Source organism: Monodelphis domestica, chromosome 1 (genome assembly GCF_027887165.1).
Source record: "Monodelphis domestica isolate mMonDom1 chromosome 1, mMonDom1.pri, whole genome shotgun sequence".
NCBI lineage: Eukaryota > Metazoa > Chordata > Mammalia > Didelphimorphia > Didelphidae > Monodelphis > Monodelphis domestica.
This window is the reverse complement of record NC_077227.1, coordinates 503,796,792-503,816,015: the sequence shown is the minus strand read 5'-3', so window position 1 is coordinate 503,816,015 and position 19,224 is coordinate 503,796,792. Positions and strand designations below refer to the sequence as shown.

The 19,224-nt window shown below is 37.3% G+C and overlaps 1 protein-coding gene across 2 annotated transcripts in view; it reads right to left on the bottom strand.

Moving 5' to 3' along the window:
- Positions 1-3,455: 3,455 nt before the first annotated feature.
- Positions 3,456-19,224, bottom strand: part of UBE2V1 (ubiquitin conjugating enzyme E2 V1) — a 31,557-nt gene continuing 15,788 nt past the window's right edge. Inside the window, exons 2-4 of one of the 2 annotated variants that reach the window (NM_001205091.1) lie at positions 14,840-14,988; positions 10,045-10,170; positions 7,004-7,585 (exon numbers count right to left, since the gene is read on the bottom strand). In NM_001205091.1, coding sequence (NP_001192020.1) covers positions 7,439-7,585; positions 10,045-10,170; positions 14,840-14,988 — 422 coding nt within the window. In that variant the 3' untranslated portion in view covers positions 7,004-7,438. Of the gene's footprint in view, positions 7,586-10,044; positions 10,171-14,839; positions 14,989-19,224 lie in introns of both variants that reach the window. The other variant, XM_007475293.2, reaches the window with a different exon arrangement.

The following is a 19,224-nucleotide window of genomic DNA, read 5'->3' as shown; positions in this document are numbered from 1 at the left end:
CAAATCCCAGTTAGTCTTGTCTCTGTCATTGTTTGGTCAGTGAATAACCTTAAAAGTCATTCCTTTCTCTAGGCCTGTTTTTCCATAGGTGAAACGAGGGAACTCTATGGTCTCTAAGGTCTTCTGGCTCTGGCACTTAAGAACCTGATTCTTCTGGGGCTAGGAGAGATGTACCCAGAGGTGGCTGCAACATCCTGTCAGCTGGAGACTCGGCAACATCTGCTTCTGTCTGGGTGGGATGTCACCTGATAGAAGAAAGGGGGCGGCAGATCAAAGAGATGGGGGCCCTAGAGGGAGAAGACAAGTGGCCCCCAAGAAGGCCAAGGTGCTTAAGTGGTAGGGAGGAGCCGCAAAGTGTATCTGTCATTTTGAGAGGCCTCAGGTCCCTGCCAAAGCTCATTGGCTCCCTCTACTGAGCTCCTGGATGCATGGATGTTAAGTATGAACATATGAGTGAGGATAGATGGATGGACAAATGCAGAGACCTTGGGCTAAGGAATCCTTGTACCATTGAAGCTGACTCCAGGGGTGGGGTGGAAGTGGGGTTGTTGGGTTCCCCTCTTCAAAGAGCTAGCTTGGATCATTGCCTCCGATCTCAGTGAAACAGGCGAGTTTGCTTCCTACATCTACTAGGGTAAAAAGTGAAAAAACGGATCCCAATTTGCAGGAGATAAGCAGAAAGATCTTCTGAAGGAAGCATCCCCTTTTCTAAAATAGGGGAAGGCGTTAAAATAATAAACCAAAAGAGCCTTCTTTCTGACATTAATGTCTTTCTGACATTAACTTGCTTTGTGGTTTTGAGTTGTTTCCTCTCTTCCCAGGTTGGGTTTCTTCATTCATAAAACTGGTTGGACTAGATGAGGCGTTCTTGTCATCTGCACATTTGTTTTAAAACTTTTTTTTGATAACTGCACTTCAATAAAATAATTGGTTTCCTTTCTAATCTGATGTATTTTACTTTATGTACTTTGGGCATTGGTCCATAGGTTTCACTGGACCTCCAGAGGAGTCCATGATAGAAAAAAGGTCAAGAACCTCTGGACTAGAAGGCAGAATCCATTCTTGCTATAACATATCATATTGTAAGGCCTCTTCTAGCTTAACTATTCTGATTCTCTCTTGACCAGTCATGTTCCCAGTGATGGGGCTTTTTGTTGAAAAAATTATAATTTCTCTGGGGCAGCTGGGTGGCTCAGTGGATTGAGAGCCAGGCCCAGAGATGAGAGTCCTGGGTTCAAATTCAGACACTTCCTAGCTGTGTGTCCCTAGGCAAGTCACTTAATCCCTACTGCCTAGCCCTTATTGCTTTTCTATCTTGGAACCAGTACACGGTATTGATTCTAAGACAGAAGGTAAGGGTTTTAGGGAAAAAAAAAAAGATAATTTATCAGTCACATATTGAAATGAAATTCCAGAAATACTGGCACTTGGGGGCAGTTAGAATATCTACCTTCCTCCTTATCTTCCTGTAACATGTCTATCTAGAGCTGATCAAGAGCTTGGGCTTTCTTATCCTTGGGGCACCATGGAAAGGAAAAACAATTACTGCTTCATTTGCGAGATCATTCTGATGTGGACAAGCTGTGTGAAAGTCACGGTAATGCAGGGGGAGGTGGGAAATTAAAAAGAAAGTCTTTTCCTCCTGCATCATCCTAGTTTTACAATGTTCTGACCTGAAGGGACGGTTAATCTCTTCTCTGTGGCACATTTCTCCCTGCTCCCCCATTCAATCTTTATCAAAGGCTTTCCTACCCTCCTCCTCCTCCTCCTCCAATATCTGGTTATTTCCCCCACAGAATAGTAAGAAAATGAAAATAGAGACCAATCAGAGATTATTGGCAGATACACCTTGCTGAATATTACTACTGGTCTGAGAAGTGGAAGGAAAGATCTAAAGCCTAATCCCCCAAGGAAGCTTTACTTTATGTTATCTTTATGGTTTACAAAGTACTGTCATAAGATCCAAATTCCAATATTTACTATGTTTGACATCTGGGCCCATTTCCTTTCCAAAATGAGAGGGGTTCAAATTAGATTCAGAGCTTCTTAACCTTTTTTTGGTCATGGTCCTTTTCCGAAGTCCAGAAAAATCTATGAAATCTCTTCTCAAAATAATGTTTTTAAATGCATAAAACAAGACAGAATTACAATTATACTGAAACAGTTAAATGATTTCTAAGAATTCTTCCAGCTCTGACAGCCTACATGGCTGATCATAGTGAAGTCATAATTAGTGTGAAGTGGCAGGAACACTAGAGTAAGTCAAGGTTTAAGTTATGGCTCTGCTGCTTTCTACTTTGGGTGAATCATAACCACCCGAGGCCTCCATTTTTTACCTGTAAAATTAGAAGATTATACTAGATGAATCCCTTAGATCTCTTCCAACTCTAAATTGTAAGACTTCTTGTATTTTAATTTCAAGTGCTACTGGTGGCTTTTGTTTTTACTTTAGTCATGTAGAGCTATATTAGTCATGACCAATTCAAATGAAAGTCATTTCTCATACCTCAAAATAGGTCTCTTCCATGGACCTGGTGCAACTGTGAGATTATAGGGTTTGGAGGTAAAACATTTGATTTCCTCTTGTCCAATTCCCTGACTTCATAGATGAGGAAATTCGGATCTAGGGAGGTTAATGACTAAAAGGTCACATAGAAATGAACATACAGTCAAGGTTTGAACTCAGATTTTCCTAGTGCAAATTTAGTGCTTGCTAACATGGCTCAGAAAAGCTTTCATAGAGACAGGATAATTCATCCTAGAATGAGGACTCTGAAGGAAACCAAAGTCCAGAGAAATTAGATGTGACCTGAAATGTCTTCTCTGTTCTGTGATCTTTATAATGGATAATAAATATTCTCATTAAATATCTATTTCTACCTAAGACAATGGTGACACAACTCAAGTGTTATTCTGGGCCTTAGGAATCTTTCATCCGAAACCTTTGCAATCAATAAGGTCACAAGGTGCCACTATTCTCAAAGAGAGTAAAACAGTGCTAGCCATTCATTTAGACATGATCACATAGGACATCATAAAACAGCTAAGAACAGTCTTCAAATCCCCCAGAGGCTGAATTCCACTATAATAAATACTATTTTGATAAAAATCTTTGTGACAAAATCCTAGACTATTGCTGATGGTTTATATTCTTTATTCAAGTAGTGTATGGTAAAATATTTTAACCAAAAACCTATGATTGGTCCTTTGGGATTTACTGATTATAATTCCAAGGGACCAAGGCTCTGTTGCCAAAGTTATAATTTTCTTCAGAAGGCCATTTCAAATCCATATGCATAAGTTACATACTAAGTCCAGCCCAAACCACAAGGTTCTCTCTGTTAAACTTGGGAGAACATTGAAATTCTCCCTTCCACCCTCATGTCCTCCAAAGATGAAATTCTAAGCATGTATCCAATCAGGACAACATAAACAAGATCACTGAAGACACTCCATAGGGCAATGAAAAAATAGCATAACTGTTTATTTTTATACCATTCACAATGCTAGACAACACTAAACCTTGCCTGATGTGGCACACATACCAATCAACCCACAGGTCTAAAGCCTCAGAAACAATCCATACAGATATTGCTTTGAAAACCCTATATACCTGCCCTCACTCAAGTTTCAAGAATGCAGCAAAGGTCACAGGGCAGTTCTAACACATTGCTCATGTCTTATTTCCTGATTTTGCAAATTTACCGTATTGGTACCAATATTGGCTTAACTCTGCCCTTCTTCTACTTCTCTCCCCACTAAAAAATTTGGTTTGTAGGAAACCTTAATACCACCTAAAGTCATACATTACAGAAATCAGGAAGAGGATGACAGTGAAAGTGACAAAGAGAAGTGAGGATAAAGTGAATTAAAAAAAAAAGTTTATTTGAACTGAAAGAAATTTAAAAGCCTTTCACAGTAAATGGATTTTTAAGGAACTTTAATATTATTTTTCAGTGTAGATATTCTCCCCCTACTCCCTTCCAAAGAGATGTCAATTTAAGAGTATAGCCTATATCTGGACCAATACGGTAACAGATTGAAAGCAGATCTAGCAACCAAAGGGAATCAATTTCCTAAGATTTCTCCCACCCTCAAAACCCCCAGCAATTATATTTCCCAAGTCACTTTTGCATCACACTTGATTCAAATACAGTGACATTTTACATGGCAATCTCTTTGCATGAGGAGAAAAGATAGAAAATATAGGGATCAGAGAGGACCCTAATAAGCAAATATGGGACAAAGAAGGCTATGTCATTGCCAGGCACAAGAAGGCTTTCTTTGATGCTAGGATAGCAGAAATAACATTTCTACTCTAAGCTGGGCTTAGGCCTTCATACATCTTTTGGATCCTTCCCACTGGGTACACCAATCTAAAGTTCAATAATAAGCAGAGCACTGCTCACCACCCCCATTCCCCATCCTCTCTTCCTAAAAGGGGAGGGAGGGACAGACAGGGAAATCAACCCAGTCACATTTTAAGTTTAAACGAGGGTATTTTCAAAAATACTCATTACAGTTGGGTTGGGTAAATGCTACCAAGAAGAAGGGATGTGCACTATAGGACATGAAATATGGACTGTCAGCCTCTGCTTTTGGATATCATGGACTATAAGAATGAAGTTCACCACCTCTTCTGTACTGTCTTATTTTTCTGACAGCTGAACCTTTCAAACTGTGCTGATAGTAAAAATCGTTTCCAAGGGTTGACCTGTCTTCTTTCATCTAGCTGGCTTGGGCTACATATGAAAGAAGAGAGATATCAAAGCCCCTATAGTAAGGCTGAACAAAGTACCAAGAGGAAGAATTTTAAAGTCTTAAAAAAGGAGCCAAAGCCACATTTTATTTCATTTGGAAGTGTTAAAATTCAATAGTTTTTGGGGTGTTACTGTTAATTCTTATCTTAAAAGCAACTCACATTGCTGGCCCAAATAAGGGTTATTTTGCAAAAATCCAAGTTTCTCTTCCTGTGGGGACTTGTTTTGGAAACCCATCCCATCCCTCTTCTTCAGTGGTAGTTTCTTAACTCAGTATAAAGATAGGTACTGCAAGGCTAAGGATGGCCCAGGAGCTTGCTTCTTAGAGGAAGGCACTCAATGAGACCGCTCTCTAATCTTTGGTAAGCTAACAAACCAAAGAAGACACTTGCAAGAGGATAAGGGCAAAAAAACACTTTCCAGACATGATAAGGGTAGTCTTCCCTAATAGTAAAAGGGTCCAGTCTGTACATTCTCAGTATCATCTTGACTACCCATCACCTCACTCAACTATTCAAGTAAACTTTATTTGGTCACCCAAATTTTCAGTTCTTCAAAATCAAAATGATTTCATTTCAAACAATTAAAATCCAACAAGGTAAACGCCTTTGGAGCTTAAATCAGCAAAGCTATCAATTACTTTCAGCAAGAGATGAACAACTTCATGAGGGAAGCTGTGGTTAGCAACTTTAAACAGAGAGAAATGCATGATTATCACAGACAAATCATAACAGTACCGGGGTTGCTGAGACAAGGAGAGAAAGGGTCCTTTCCCATTATCCTAGGGTTTGATTTGTTTGGCCACGAGTTTTATCAGGGCAGAAAATGCACTGGTTAGAGAACTTATTTGGAAAACCTACATCAACTGAACAAATGACAAAAGAGTTATGGACTAGCTAGGCACAGAAGGCTCTCTTTCTAGCATCCAGGACATTAAAGGCCACAGCTCAGAGCAGTTCTGCTCTTAAATCAATAAGCTAAGAGGAATAAGACTGCAGCCTCTTAATATTAACGCACACTTTATTATATTAAAACCAGGCAATGGTCTGACAATAAAAAGGCTGCTTATGGAATACTGTTATGTTAAACTTTAATTACAGAGGATATGAAATCCTTACAACGAATATTTTCCCCAAAAATTTTAATGGAAACAATTCTATTTTCTGACTTGACAGCTGCTGCTTTAAAATGTGGATTTTACACAAATACTGAATTAGAAGAAAAAAAAGCCCTCAGGACACAATAAATTGTTTTTATTTAAGCTTGCATCCACATTGCAGCAGCTAGTGGTCCAAGACAGTGAATCAGAAAAGGCAGTGATTTGCCAGGGAGTTCTGCCAGCCAAATTCTGGGATCTACAACGCACCCAGGTTTTTCCCCTTTCAATCTTTGTTGAAGAGCTTGAAAGAAGGAAGTGCCAAAACCTAAATCTGTACCAAATATAAATCGAAGGTTTTGTTCCCGCTATTGAATTCCAAACCTGTTATTAAGCTATGGCAAAAAGAGCAACCAAGTGAGTGCAATGCTTGTCAAGTCACATTTCTTCAATTTTCAAAGACAAGTCCAATTCTTTCAACTGGAGTGTGTGCTTAGGGAGTCTTTAGGCAGCCCTTCCTTTTAACTACTAAAACCTTTGCTAAGCTGGCAGATCTGAGCAATCCTGGGAAATTACTGCTCTTGTCACTGTATCAAAAGCTGAGCTAAAAACACTGCCCATTGCCAGCGCCCTGGCAAGGCAGGGCTCGTAGAGGGGGTGATCTAGGTTTGCAAACAGTTTAGATATTCATTTCCCAGGCTGGTGAAGATTAAATGCAGTTCCGAAAATAAGAAGCAAAGGGAGTCAGGGATTTCTTCCAACCCTACCTGGGTTGGCTACTGGCCAGAAGCGAAGAAGTATCATTGAAATGGGGAGATTAGTTTTAGGAAGGAGGGAAAAGCAGCACCCCGTGATGAAGGTGGGGGAAGAGAAGACACTGAAAGAACCCTGAATCCCTCACCAAAGGCCCATGTAAGAGAGGGTGGATGAGTGGGTGGGAGAGGGATACAATCTATTTGTTGGCCAAAGGTTGTGGGGAAGTAAAATGGCTTGCTGGGGCACCATTTAAAATGGAAGGGATTTAATAATAAAAATAAAGACACCAGCATTCTCAGCCTTTACTAGAGCTAGCACAAAGGGAGGGGTGACAAGTTAGCACACACCCTCAATAGTAGTCCATTAAACTTCCTGCATCATACTGGAAGTTAAAACCTTTGTGTCTACTTTAATAAATGGCTCAGTGCTGGAACACTATTACAAAGGGCAGGGGAAGGCATAGGAGTAGGGTGGTGGGAATCCTTGGCCATATAAGCAGCAAGGTGATTGTGTGATATATTTTTTCACAGTTGAGTTAGATGTGCCACACTGGTTATGACAGTAATAAATTTAAATAGACTTTCTTGATACCAGAAGTTCAACTAAGTGGACAGTGGTTACACATGACAAGATTATTTGTTATAGCACAACTTATATTTCAAATGAAAAAATTAGTATCATTTACAGTATCTTAAGATAAATCGCTTTTGAATGGGAACTTCCTTTCCAGTACTTTGAGGTCTACAAGATGCATCTAGAAAATTTACTACTGTGGAAAATGAAGACAGCTTAAAACTGAATAAAGGGGGAAGATTTTTTTTTTTGATTAATTGCTGTAACATTGTCCTTCAGGCGGCTGAGGAAGCTTCATATTTTCTTTAGACATCATTAGACGTCGAAGCTCTTGCAGAACCACTTTGATGCTATATGAATTCTGCCATTTTGCTAGCACGGATATGGCTCTTGGGTCCACCTAAAAAAAGAGTTCAAAAAAATTAATCAATTTATTGAGTTCTGGAACTCTCATGTATGTCAGTGTTTAGGATTTCAGATGCCATGAACAATAATTCTAAGAAAAATACACTTTTCACCTTTCTTTTCCAAATGTATCTTATGATACCACAATCACTAATTTTAACCCTCATACAATTTAATATGACAGGCAAAAAAACTCAACAGATTTTAGGGTACTGGGTCTGGGACAATGTAGGTAGTAGTTCTTTTTATATTTCGTCCTGGCCCAATCACATCTTGAATATTATGCTCAATGTGGGTGGCTAGATTTTAGGAAGGTCACTGACAAATTGGAATCTGTCCAGAAGAGGGGAGCCAGAAAACAGACTAGAAACGAAGTCACAAGATATCTGTTCGAAGGAACTATGGATGTATTTATCCTGGAGTGGCGATTTGGGGATGAGAATATGGATAGACAGGTGAGATAAGATATGGTTGCCATGCTATATATATTTGAGGGAGAGAAAATCACAGATTCATGGAGTAATGCTCTTGTAAACTAACGTTCTTGCCTTTTTAGTAAAAGCATTTGTTAAGAGCTAATTAAGTCTATTTATTGAAATGTATTGATATATACCTGTCTCCAAATATATGAAGGGTTGCCAAGTGAAAGAAAAAAGATTAGATTTTTCTTGGCCTCAGAGGACAGAACCAGGACCAATAAGTTAGAAGATACAAGGAAGTAGATTTTAGATAAGAAAATTTTCCCAACAATAGAGCTATCCCAAAGTGGAATGGACCACCTCAAGAGGGAGAGTTCACTTTCTCTGCTGGTCTTTTCAAGAAGAGTTTGAATGATTATTTGCAGAGATGCTATAAAGGAAGGAGTTCCTGCAGAAACAGGATGACCAGCTGGACCTTTTAAGGCCTTTTCTGTCTCAGAAATTCTACTCTGAAAGAAGGTAGTAGCCTTGGCCCTATTATTTTCTTCAGTTTTCACCTTACTGCTCCTGAAATTGATGTTGCCAAGGAGAAGAAAACAGTAAGGGAACCTCTGAGTTGCCTCTTATTTTTGCTTCAACTGGAGATAGGGTTCTCAGCTGGAAAGGTTCTTAACTCTTATAAATCAGTTATAATTGGCAATGTAAGGAAATGATCCAAGGTGGGAAGGACAGGGGTTTTCAAAGCCAAACCTTCTGACCAAACTACATGAGCTACTATTTTTTCCCCAACAGACCTACACTTTAGAACTACTGGGTTCGTGGTCCCTTTCTTTCAATCAATGCCACTGGTCCTTTTTGCCTGTGGCAATTTTTAACAATGACTTTAATAAAATCCTTATCTTGTCTTAGATACTAAATATCAATTTGAAGTAAAAAAAGCAATAAGGGCTAGACAATTTGAATTAAGTGACTTGCTCAGGGTCACATAGCTAGGAAGTGTCTGAGGCCAGATTTTAACCTAGGTCCTCCCAACTCCAGGCCTGGCACTCTATCTACTATGCTTCTTAGCTGCCCCTAACAATGCCTTTTAAAAAGCCCTTCTGGTCTTCTAGCTGTTATGTGTATCTATCTGTCCAGGTTCATTCATTACTGTTATGTTCAATGCTAGGAAACATACCAAGATAAGTAAAAAACAGTACTGACCCTCATGAAACTTATAATCAAACGAGGATAAATGCCAGAGCCTGGGGCTATCAAGATAGTTATAAAACATGATTTTAAAATATTATTGCTTAAACTTAAGAGACAACAGCTTATATCTATATAAGAGCCATGAATAACAAATCTGTGGGAGTTAGCACAAGTAGCATTGCTCAGTGTAACAGAGCATTAGACCACAGATTTAGGATTGGAAGGAACTTTTGAGATTACTTAGTCCAACCTCCTTATTTCACACATAGAAAAATTGCACAAGCTTTAGGAACTGAGGCTTAGAGAAGGAAAGCAACTTGTCCAATGTCACAACAATAATAAACATTTATCAAGTATTTACTATGTGTAAAGCATCCTGGATCCAAAGGCAAGAACAAAAAAATTAAGTGTTGTCAGGATGGAGTTTGAATCAAGGTCTTCTGACTCCTGGTTCAGTATCCTTTCCACTATACTTTGCCTCTCATATTAATACCCAAAGGGCTACTGCACAGAAAGAACACAAGAGACACAAAGGAATGGTTACAAACTCTAATATCATCGCTCTTCTCCAAATGCATGTACCCTGGAAGCATAGGGTAGACAGTTGAGATAGAAAATAGCCATTATGTTATTTACCTTTGTATCTCTTTCAGTTAAGTAATGTTTGAATGATTCCTCCCAATGTGGATAATCAACATAGTTTTTCTTATTAAACTATCTTTACAATTAAAAAATACCCTCAAAGATTTTTTTTTAAATCCTGATTAAAATTATCTTTTCAAATTAATACTATATAACTCTTATTGTAGGAGAATACAATTGAAGAGGGAAAAACACAACTTACCACTCCATTAGAACTATTTACTCCATTCATATTAATTTTTGTTACAAATCTTACAAATGGGGGGGCTTCTGGATATTTAGGTCCACACTCTATTTTAAGGCTGTATATTCGGTTTTCATAAATTGTCTAGAAAAAGAAAGGGGCATATAGACAGTCAACAATCAACTTTGGATCACGATAGTAAATATCTTAAAAACATAACACATTCAGTGAACACAGCACTTGAAATAATACTTTTGATTGTGAATCAAGTATACGTGTTTCAAATTAATTAGGTATCACTATTTTAGCACCAGAAAAATAATTCCCCATTTGACATGATAGAAGTAACTAGTCCTTGACCTCATGTACATGAATCCTAGAACTTTTACTAAACAAATTTCAGAAAAAGGAAGAGCTATTCAATCATGTATGTACCAACCAGGTAAGGTAGGTCTTTTAGTACTTCCATTCTAAAGACCTGATAACTACCTCACTGTGTGACCTTGGGCAGATCTTCCCTTCTCTGGCTTTCAGCTTAGTTATCTGTAAAACAAGGGAGTGGGGAGCAGGGGGAGTGGGAGTTGGACTTGATTCATTTATTCACTAATGCTCTCTAAGGTTTGAGGTCCTTTCCTAGGGATAATCATCTATATTCTCCACTAAGAGGAGACAAACATTTAACAGTTGAATTGAGTACTAGATGTAGAGTTGGAAAAACAGTTCAAATTTGGGCTCTATGTGACTGTGGGTGGGTGGGAAAGCATCTCTCTCAGCCTCAGTTTCCTCATCTGTAAAATGAAGGATCTGGACTTAAAAACTAAGTTCACTTCCAGCTTCTAAATCCTAATAATGTCTGGTTAATAGCTTTAGTTATCTGGCAGCTTCCGTTGCAACAGTGACACCTAGTGGCCAGACAGATTAAGCAATCAACTACATAGAACACAACCCAAACCAAATACATACTTTGCCTAGGTAAGAACAATACACTTCAGAATCTTTGAAATAGAGGACAAGACATATGAAAGCCTCTTAAAATGTTAATATTTGTCTACCAATGAAAATAGGTGACTTAAAATTTAGTATGCATTCTTAAGTATGTACAAAAACCTGACCTATATCAAGAAGTTAGATAATAGAGAATTATAATTTTTTTTTGAACCCTTACCTTCTGTCTTGGAATCAATACTGTGTATTGGTTCCAAGGCAGAAGAGTGGTAAGGGCTAGGCAATGGGGGTCAAGTGACTTGCCCAGGGTCACACAGCTAGGAAATATCTGAGGTCATATTTGAAACCAGGACCTCCCATCTCCAGGCCTGGCTCTCAATCCACTGAGCTATCCAGCTGCCCCCTATAATTAAAAAAAAAAAAAGGGAGGGTGGGTGAGTAGGGAGACAATCACTCAAGACAACAAAACTAAGGAAAAAAAGCAACTCCAGTTTGTGTAAGTACAAGGCAAACCAGATTGTCTGATCCAGGAATCAGGAGACCTAAGTCTAGTCCCCCAGCTTGTCAACTTTCTGAGAGAACTTGGCCAAGTCCATTCATGTCTCTGGACCCTCAGTTTCCTCTTTTTTAAATAAGAGAATGGTATATGAATATCATGGAATACTTTTGTGCTGCAAGAAATGAAAAAGGCATGGCCTCAAAGAAACCTGGGCCAAATTGTATGAACTAATACAGAGAGAACCAGTATAATTTATCCAATAAGAACATTATGAAGTGAAAAAATTCTGAAAGACCAATGCAGTGACCAACCATGATTCCAGAGGACTGATGATGAAGCATGTGACCTCATACCCTTGGACAGAAAAGTAACAGACCCAAGTTACAAAAATATACATTTTGGGACATGGCTAATATGGGAGGCGACTGAGTGGGGAGACTAGGAATAAGGTACTACTTCCCCCCTAAAAGAAGTTATTGAACTATTTTTTTTAATCTACAAAAAAGAAGGGGAGAGGGGAAGTCACAGAAAAATAGGGAAGCTTTGAGCCACATACTGAATTTATTAAATAATTTAAAAGAAAACCAAGCTGTACATAAAAGAGATGTACAATTTCATGTACAGATGTTGTCTTTTTTTCAGATCTATTTTTTAATGGAAACATCCTTTTAATTTTAATTTGGTATTTAAATTCAGAATAAAATAAAATTTTAAAAATTCCTTACCTTCTGTCTTAAAATCAGTACACTGTATTGGTTCCAAGGCAGAAGAGCACTAAGGGATATGACTTGCTTAAAGTCACACAGCTAGGAAGTATCTTGAGGCCAGATTTAAACTCAAGACCTTCTGTCTCTAGGTCTGGCTTTCTAACCCCCTTGAGCCAGTTACCTGCCCCTAAAATAAATTAATTTTTAAAGCAAATAAGGACAAGATCATATGATCTAAAAGTCCCATCTACATTTTAAAAAGTGACTCTAGTCTTCCTTCATATGGACAAAACACTGGTAACCTGTCACCAGCTACATTTAACAAAGGTTATCAAAATATCAAGCCAGCAATCCAATTAAAAAAAAAAAAGAGTAAGAAAATCTAGCCTAAGTTCTGATGTATTCAGTTCTATAAGGAAAAATTACTAGGTCCCAATATTCTCAATGGAAATGAGGAGCAATCTGGGTTTCCACTTTCCTAGGAATTCAACCAGTTTCATGATTTAGAAATGGCTGTGTTGTACCACTACTCAGTATCAGAAGCAGTGTTTGTGTATACAGCATCAAGTGCAGAAATCATGTTTTTGTTGGACAAAAATGTGGTTAAATTCTCCACCTTTTGCTTAATGCTGGACAGAATACCTGAGACTTAAAAGTCAAGAAGAGAAAAAGGTGGAAAGAAAAGAATTATTGACAATCTGATCCAAAAATAAAATGCTGAGAAAAAAATGATAAAAGTGTTATTTTTTATGAAGAGTCTGAAAAATCATGGGATGAGATATTTTAAATAGCTCTTATATGTATAAAACGAAAGCCAAAATTAATAAGGTCAATATTAGAGAAAGTTTTGGGTTTTTCTTTTTTATTTCTTATGAGCATGACAGGAATTCAATGAAAATTTTGAAATAAATACAAGTACTCCTCTAAATGAACCAATGGAACATTTTGCTTTAAAACAATGTATATAATTTTTTTATTTGTATTTAAATAATTGGGGATGAAACAAACTTATTGAGTAAACTTATTTGTAAAACATCCTATTGCATTTGGTAAAAGTTTAGTAACTAGTTTGGAAACAAGCAGAGGTGTCTTTGGAAAGCTAATTATTTTCAGTCATTGGGTTATGAGAAAAATGCTATATAATGCTGGAGCCAGTCAGATGCCTGCTAGTATTCTGTAAGCAGGCTATGTTAGAAAGGTAATAGTTCCTTGCTTTGGGATTTGAAAGAATTTTCTTCTGATGAAAATGGTATAAGTGGCAGTGTCTTAAGGAAAAAAGGAGAGTAACCAAGTGGTCTACATTTACTCCTTAACAGTGATGTTAATTTAATATTACATGCAGGCAACATGAGTCAATCATTAAAAAAAATAAGTTTTCTTAAGTCACAAAAGTACTTGCAATCAAGTATTCCCCGTAAGACTGTAACATCTCCAAAAGCCAAAGCGAGTGATTATATATAGAATGTGATACAATATTCACCAAAGGATCAAAATTATAAATATTATATATATATCTATATATATATATAAAATAAAAATTAAAAGGCAATGGAAAGATTAATGGTGGATACCTACTAAGCCAACTGTAGCATAATAACCAGAAAAGGATAATGTGGCAAGAATGAGATATAATAGATTATATTAATGTTTCTGATATGAGGCATAGATACTACCTACATGATGAAATCAAGAGATCTACAAAAATTATAACTGATTCATAACTCAGAGGCTATTACTTTACTCCTAAGCATTAAATGTACAAATTACTACTATTCAATATGTATGCCATTAATCAAGCAATTAAGTCATTAACAGTTGTATGAGTGGGACAGTAATACCAAAACTACAGAAATAGGTACACCAGGGATTATCACCATTTTATGTTAGGAAAAATAAGGATCAGGACTTGTTTCAAGTTACACAGCTGATTAGTAACAGACTGAGAATTAGAGCCCACATCTTGTCATCACACTAACACATGTAACATTATAAGCAGTAAAAACATTGCTAGCAATAAATTCTAAATTCTCATTTATTTCTATTATTACCTATGTTCCTTGTACACATTAGTAAATTAATAGCACTTAAATGACTTGATGCTTGAAACAAAATGTTATTTAGATTTCAATTAATTCATTTGTTGACTTCTACACTAAGGGTAGCACTCTTTCTTTTGGGTAGCTTTCTGATGGTAACAAATGAAAAAGTAAATGTAAATGAAGCCAGTTTTCTATAAACTATGCGAGTCATTCAGAAATGACAGAATATTCTCATACACCCAGTCACTACAAAATGATAGACATAATTGGAAAAAGACATCAAGTGCTTTAAAAAAATCTTGTTGGTGCTTCAAAAACTATTATATCCATCTGCTGATAAGCATTTTAACCTAAGATATAGCTAAGATTGAATCACCTTGAACTTCACTGTTTATACTACCAAGCAAATCAAACTGGGCAATTAAACAAGGGCACTGATAATAAATACAGTTTCTTATCACTTAAGGATTAGCCACATTGAAATAGCATTATATATATAAAGTCAAAGTGGGTTTTTTTTTAATCCAACTTAGAAAAGCACACTATTGGTGAACTTTCCTTTAACAAGTTTAAGAGTTTTATAATGAGGCAAAGTAAATTTTAAATTACAGCTTGAAGCTTACTCTTGGAGGTCCAATAATCATTCCTGTCCATCTTGTAAGTGTCATATCTTCATCATCTTCAAGACCCCAGCTAACTGTTCCATCTCCAACTCCTTTCTGACCTTCTTCAAGTTCTTCCAACAGCCGGAAATTTCTAGGGACTTTTACTCCTAAAATGAATGAAAAAGAATATATTATCAATACCACCAACATTCTGAGGCTGAATGTTTGTTTCTCTTGAGTTCTATGAGAGAAGAAATGAAATACGTTTGTGAATTTTAGATATTTTGGAGTGTTAAGATTATTGCCCCATAAGGCACTAAGATTTTCTCTCGTTTAAATTGGGAAGTTACTTTTGAGCACTCTAATTCATGAAAAAAATTCTAAAAGCAATGTATCTAAACTGTCAGGAAGGCAAAGTAGACAATTTACCAGGGACTTCAGTTAAGGATATTAAACTTGTAGAACAGAAATTATTTGAGGGACCTAATCAAAGCTGTAATTGAATCTATTTGCATTTGTGACAAGATGACACTAAAGCACTAGGAAAAGCTGATTCTAGCATAAAGGCTACAATACAAGTTTCCTGTCCCTTTACATTAAATGGTTTTTCTAACTTTGATATTCTACATTCCAGGGTCCTTTTCAGCGGATACTCTCTGAAATACTTATAAAAATGTGAATTCATAGGAATACAATCAATTAGAGAAGTGATTGCATTTTTGTTTTATCTTCTTCTCTAGTCTAAAAATAAAAGATTTAAGAATTGCAAACATACTCTGCTGTTCTAACAAAACATTCCTTGTTTAGAATGGAAGGGAATGTGACTGATGCTTGCTATCTGAGTATTATGTTTGTCGGCCATGGCCAAAACATAAAATTGCCATGCAAAGCACAAGGATGTTCTTAGCAGTAATTTATATGGGGGTTAAGAGTTGTCATATAAGATCATATAGAACAGGTATCTCAGTTGGTTCTTGGGAACAAATCAATGGGTGGAAATGGAAAGGGAGACCATGTTGAAGGCAAGAGAAGCAAGGTGAACAATCTTGGGATTAGGAGAAGGTAGCATGAAAATAGAAAATAAGCAGTCTTTTTTTTTGTTTTTTTTTTGGCCTGGAACAGTTATGTGAATAAACGTCATGAGATAAGGCTAGAAAGAAGGTTAAAGTGGATTATATAGCCAAAGAGTTTCTTAACCTGGCGTGGGTGAATTTGTTTTTAAACAATATTTTGACAGCTATTTCAATAATTGGCTTCCTTTGTAATCCTATGTATTTTTATGCTTTTTAAAAACATCAAAGTAGGGTCCCTACATCTGCTGTTTCACTTACCTTAGGTTAACCATGGGGCGGGGAATGGATTTAAGTAAAGCAGAGTTGTACAAAGTCAGCAACCTCAAGGTCTCTTTCATAGTCATTCCAAAAAAAAGCCAGGATGACTGGTAATGGCCTGGGATGCAATGGATGACTCTGGTGTCTTCAGTGTCTTGATCAAACTCTAAGCCTTCCATAACACTTGCTTCCACCTCCTTCACAGCCCATGGAACAAACTGTTCTCACACCTCCCTCTAGGGGGAAGCCTTCACACAATTGGGACAGATAGCCTTTCTAACTCACCAGGGGCTTTGTGGTCATTTTCAGCCTGATGTAGCCCTCTGATGAGTGATTTACCAGGGTCAGGCCACTCAGCACTACAGTTTCTTAAGAGCCACAGGTGAAAGCTGAGTGCCACGTAGACACCAAAAGTGAGTGAGCAGCCCCGAAAAAGGCTAGGCAAGCCCTCACACCAGAGGTGCTAGACTTGAACAACCATATACCCTGAGAGAATATAGTACTATAAAACAATGGACAACATACTTTATTATTGCTGTACTTAATACTGGTAATCTTACTGTGTGTTTATTGTAACAATTAAACTTTATTATATGTATGTACAAAAAAATCATGTTATAGGCAGGGTAAGCAAGTATCTGATTATATCTGCAGTTTTAGCCATCTGTGGTAGATCTTGGAATTTATCCCCCTGCAAAAACAGGGGCCCTACAGTATTGTGAGAAGGGGTCCATAGGCCTGTCACAGGATTCCAGGAGACTGAAAAGTTTATCTAGCTGTAAATAATGGAGCCACTAAAGGGATTTGAACTGAGGAGTGACTGATGAAAAAGGTACATTAGCAAGGGTAATTGGGCAAACATTGATGATGGGCTCAGAGTAGGGAGAGCAGTTAGGAGTAACTGCAGTAGTCTAGGTGAGAGGCAATGGGGTCAATAACTAGGGTGCTGAGAGTGGAAAGGAGACGAGAGATGAGTTTTGAGCCTGGGTGATTGGGAGGATAGTACTATAAAAAAAAAATAGAGAAAATCTAGTCAAACTCCCTCTTGAAGAAATCGAGACCCAGAAAATTGAAATGTCTTGTCCAAGAACTTGTGAATTTCTTCCTTTTTTATTCCTATGCTATTTTGGATCTTTTCTGGGCACCTGCAACTTGTATTTGTTACTTGTCTTCACCCCCTACTAGAAGCTCCCTAAGGACCTTTTCATTTGTGTATACCCAGGATCTAGCACAGTACTTGACCACTATATGTGTTGAATTGAATAAAAATGTCAACAACCTATGGAACATAGGCACTTGGACATCCCACTGACACCTTAAATTCAACTTTCCCAAAACTGAACCCATCATCTTTCTCTCTCAATCTTATCCTCTAGTTGAAGCACAGCACAGGGAGCAAAGTAGTATGCAAGACCGCGGGATAGAGGTGGAAACTAGATTATGCAGGGCCTTGAACACCAAGTTAAGGAATCTATTTGAAAGGCAATGGAGAGCCACTTGAGGATTTCTGAACAGAAGAATGATGTGCTCATGAAGAAGCCAGACTAGATGGTTACTCTCATGTCCCTTCCAACTCTCCTCAAATTCGGTGATTCTGTAACCAGTTTAGAGGAGAGTTGATAATAAGGGCCTGAAATAGGGTATTAACAACTGGATTCATGTGAGAAATACTAACCACCCACTTGGGAGGAAATCTATAGGCCCAACTGTTTTTCCTCTTAGATCCTCACACTGCCTAATTAGTTAATACATCTAGGTTGCCTGGGTTTTGTTATTTACTTGACTATTGCACCACCTTTCCATCTGCTTTTTTACCTAAAAACTCATTTATGTATTGCTATACCTCCTTTCCGAATCAGAAGTGAGCTCCTGAAGAGCAGGGACTATACTTGCTTTTCTATTTGTGTCCCTAGCATTTGGCACATATAAGTGCTTAATTTAGACCTTCTTGTCTTTTTCCCACCGCAGGCATTAAATTGTTTTACTCTTTTAGACATTTTTTTTTAGGGTGGGGAAAGGAGACTGGCAAATAGGAAAGACTATACTTTTGAGGGCAGAGACTTTTACTTCTGTACATTTGAAGCTTGGTGTGCTTAAAAAAAAAAAAAGCACTGGACTAGGTAGGGTACTTAGCCTTAGCTCTGTCATAGACTAGATGTGTGATTTTGGCCAAGGCACTTTACTTTTCTAGGATTCATTTCCTTCCATTTTAAAAATGAAAGTTAGAAAGCACCCACATAGAAAATAACTGGGACAATTTTTATAATAAATTTCTCTGATAAAGGTCTCATTTCTCAAATAGCTAAGAAAACTATGTCGAATTTATAAGAATACAAGTTATTCCCCAATTGACAAATAGTCAACAAGCAGTTTTCAGATGAAGAAATCAAAGCTATCAATAGTCATATGGAAAAATGTTCCAAATTACTCTTAATTAGAAATGCAAATTAAAACAACTCCAACGTACCACCTCACACCAATTAGATTGGCCAATATGACAGTAAAGGAAAGTGATAAATGTTGGAGAGATGTGGCAAAATTGGGACACTACTGCATTGTTGGAGAGGACAATTTGGAATTATACCCAAAGGGCTATAAAATAGTGCATACCTTTTGATCCAGTGATACCACTACCAAGTCTGTATCCCAAAGGGATTTTTTAAAAAGGTATTGGGGGGGAGGGGAAGACTTATTTGCACAAAAATATTTATAGCAGCCCCTTTTGTGGTGACAAAGAATTGGAAATTAAGGGAATGTCCATCAACTGGGGAATAGCTGAACAAATTGTAGTATATATTATTGTACAGTTAAGAAACAAAGAACAAGATGATTTCAGGAAGAGTTAGAAAGATCTACATGAACTCATGCAGAATGAAATAAGCAGAATCAGAAGAATATCAACTGTAACAAACTTAGCTATTCTCATCAATATAAAGATCTAGGACAATTCTGAGGAACTATGACTAAGAATACTATCCGCCTCCAAAGAAAGAATTATTGAAGTGGGAATGCAGATCAAAGCACACTATTTTTCACTTTAAATTATTTAGGTTTTAATTTGAGTGGTTTGGT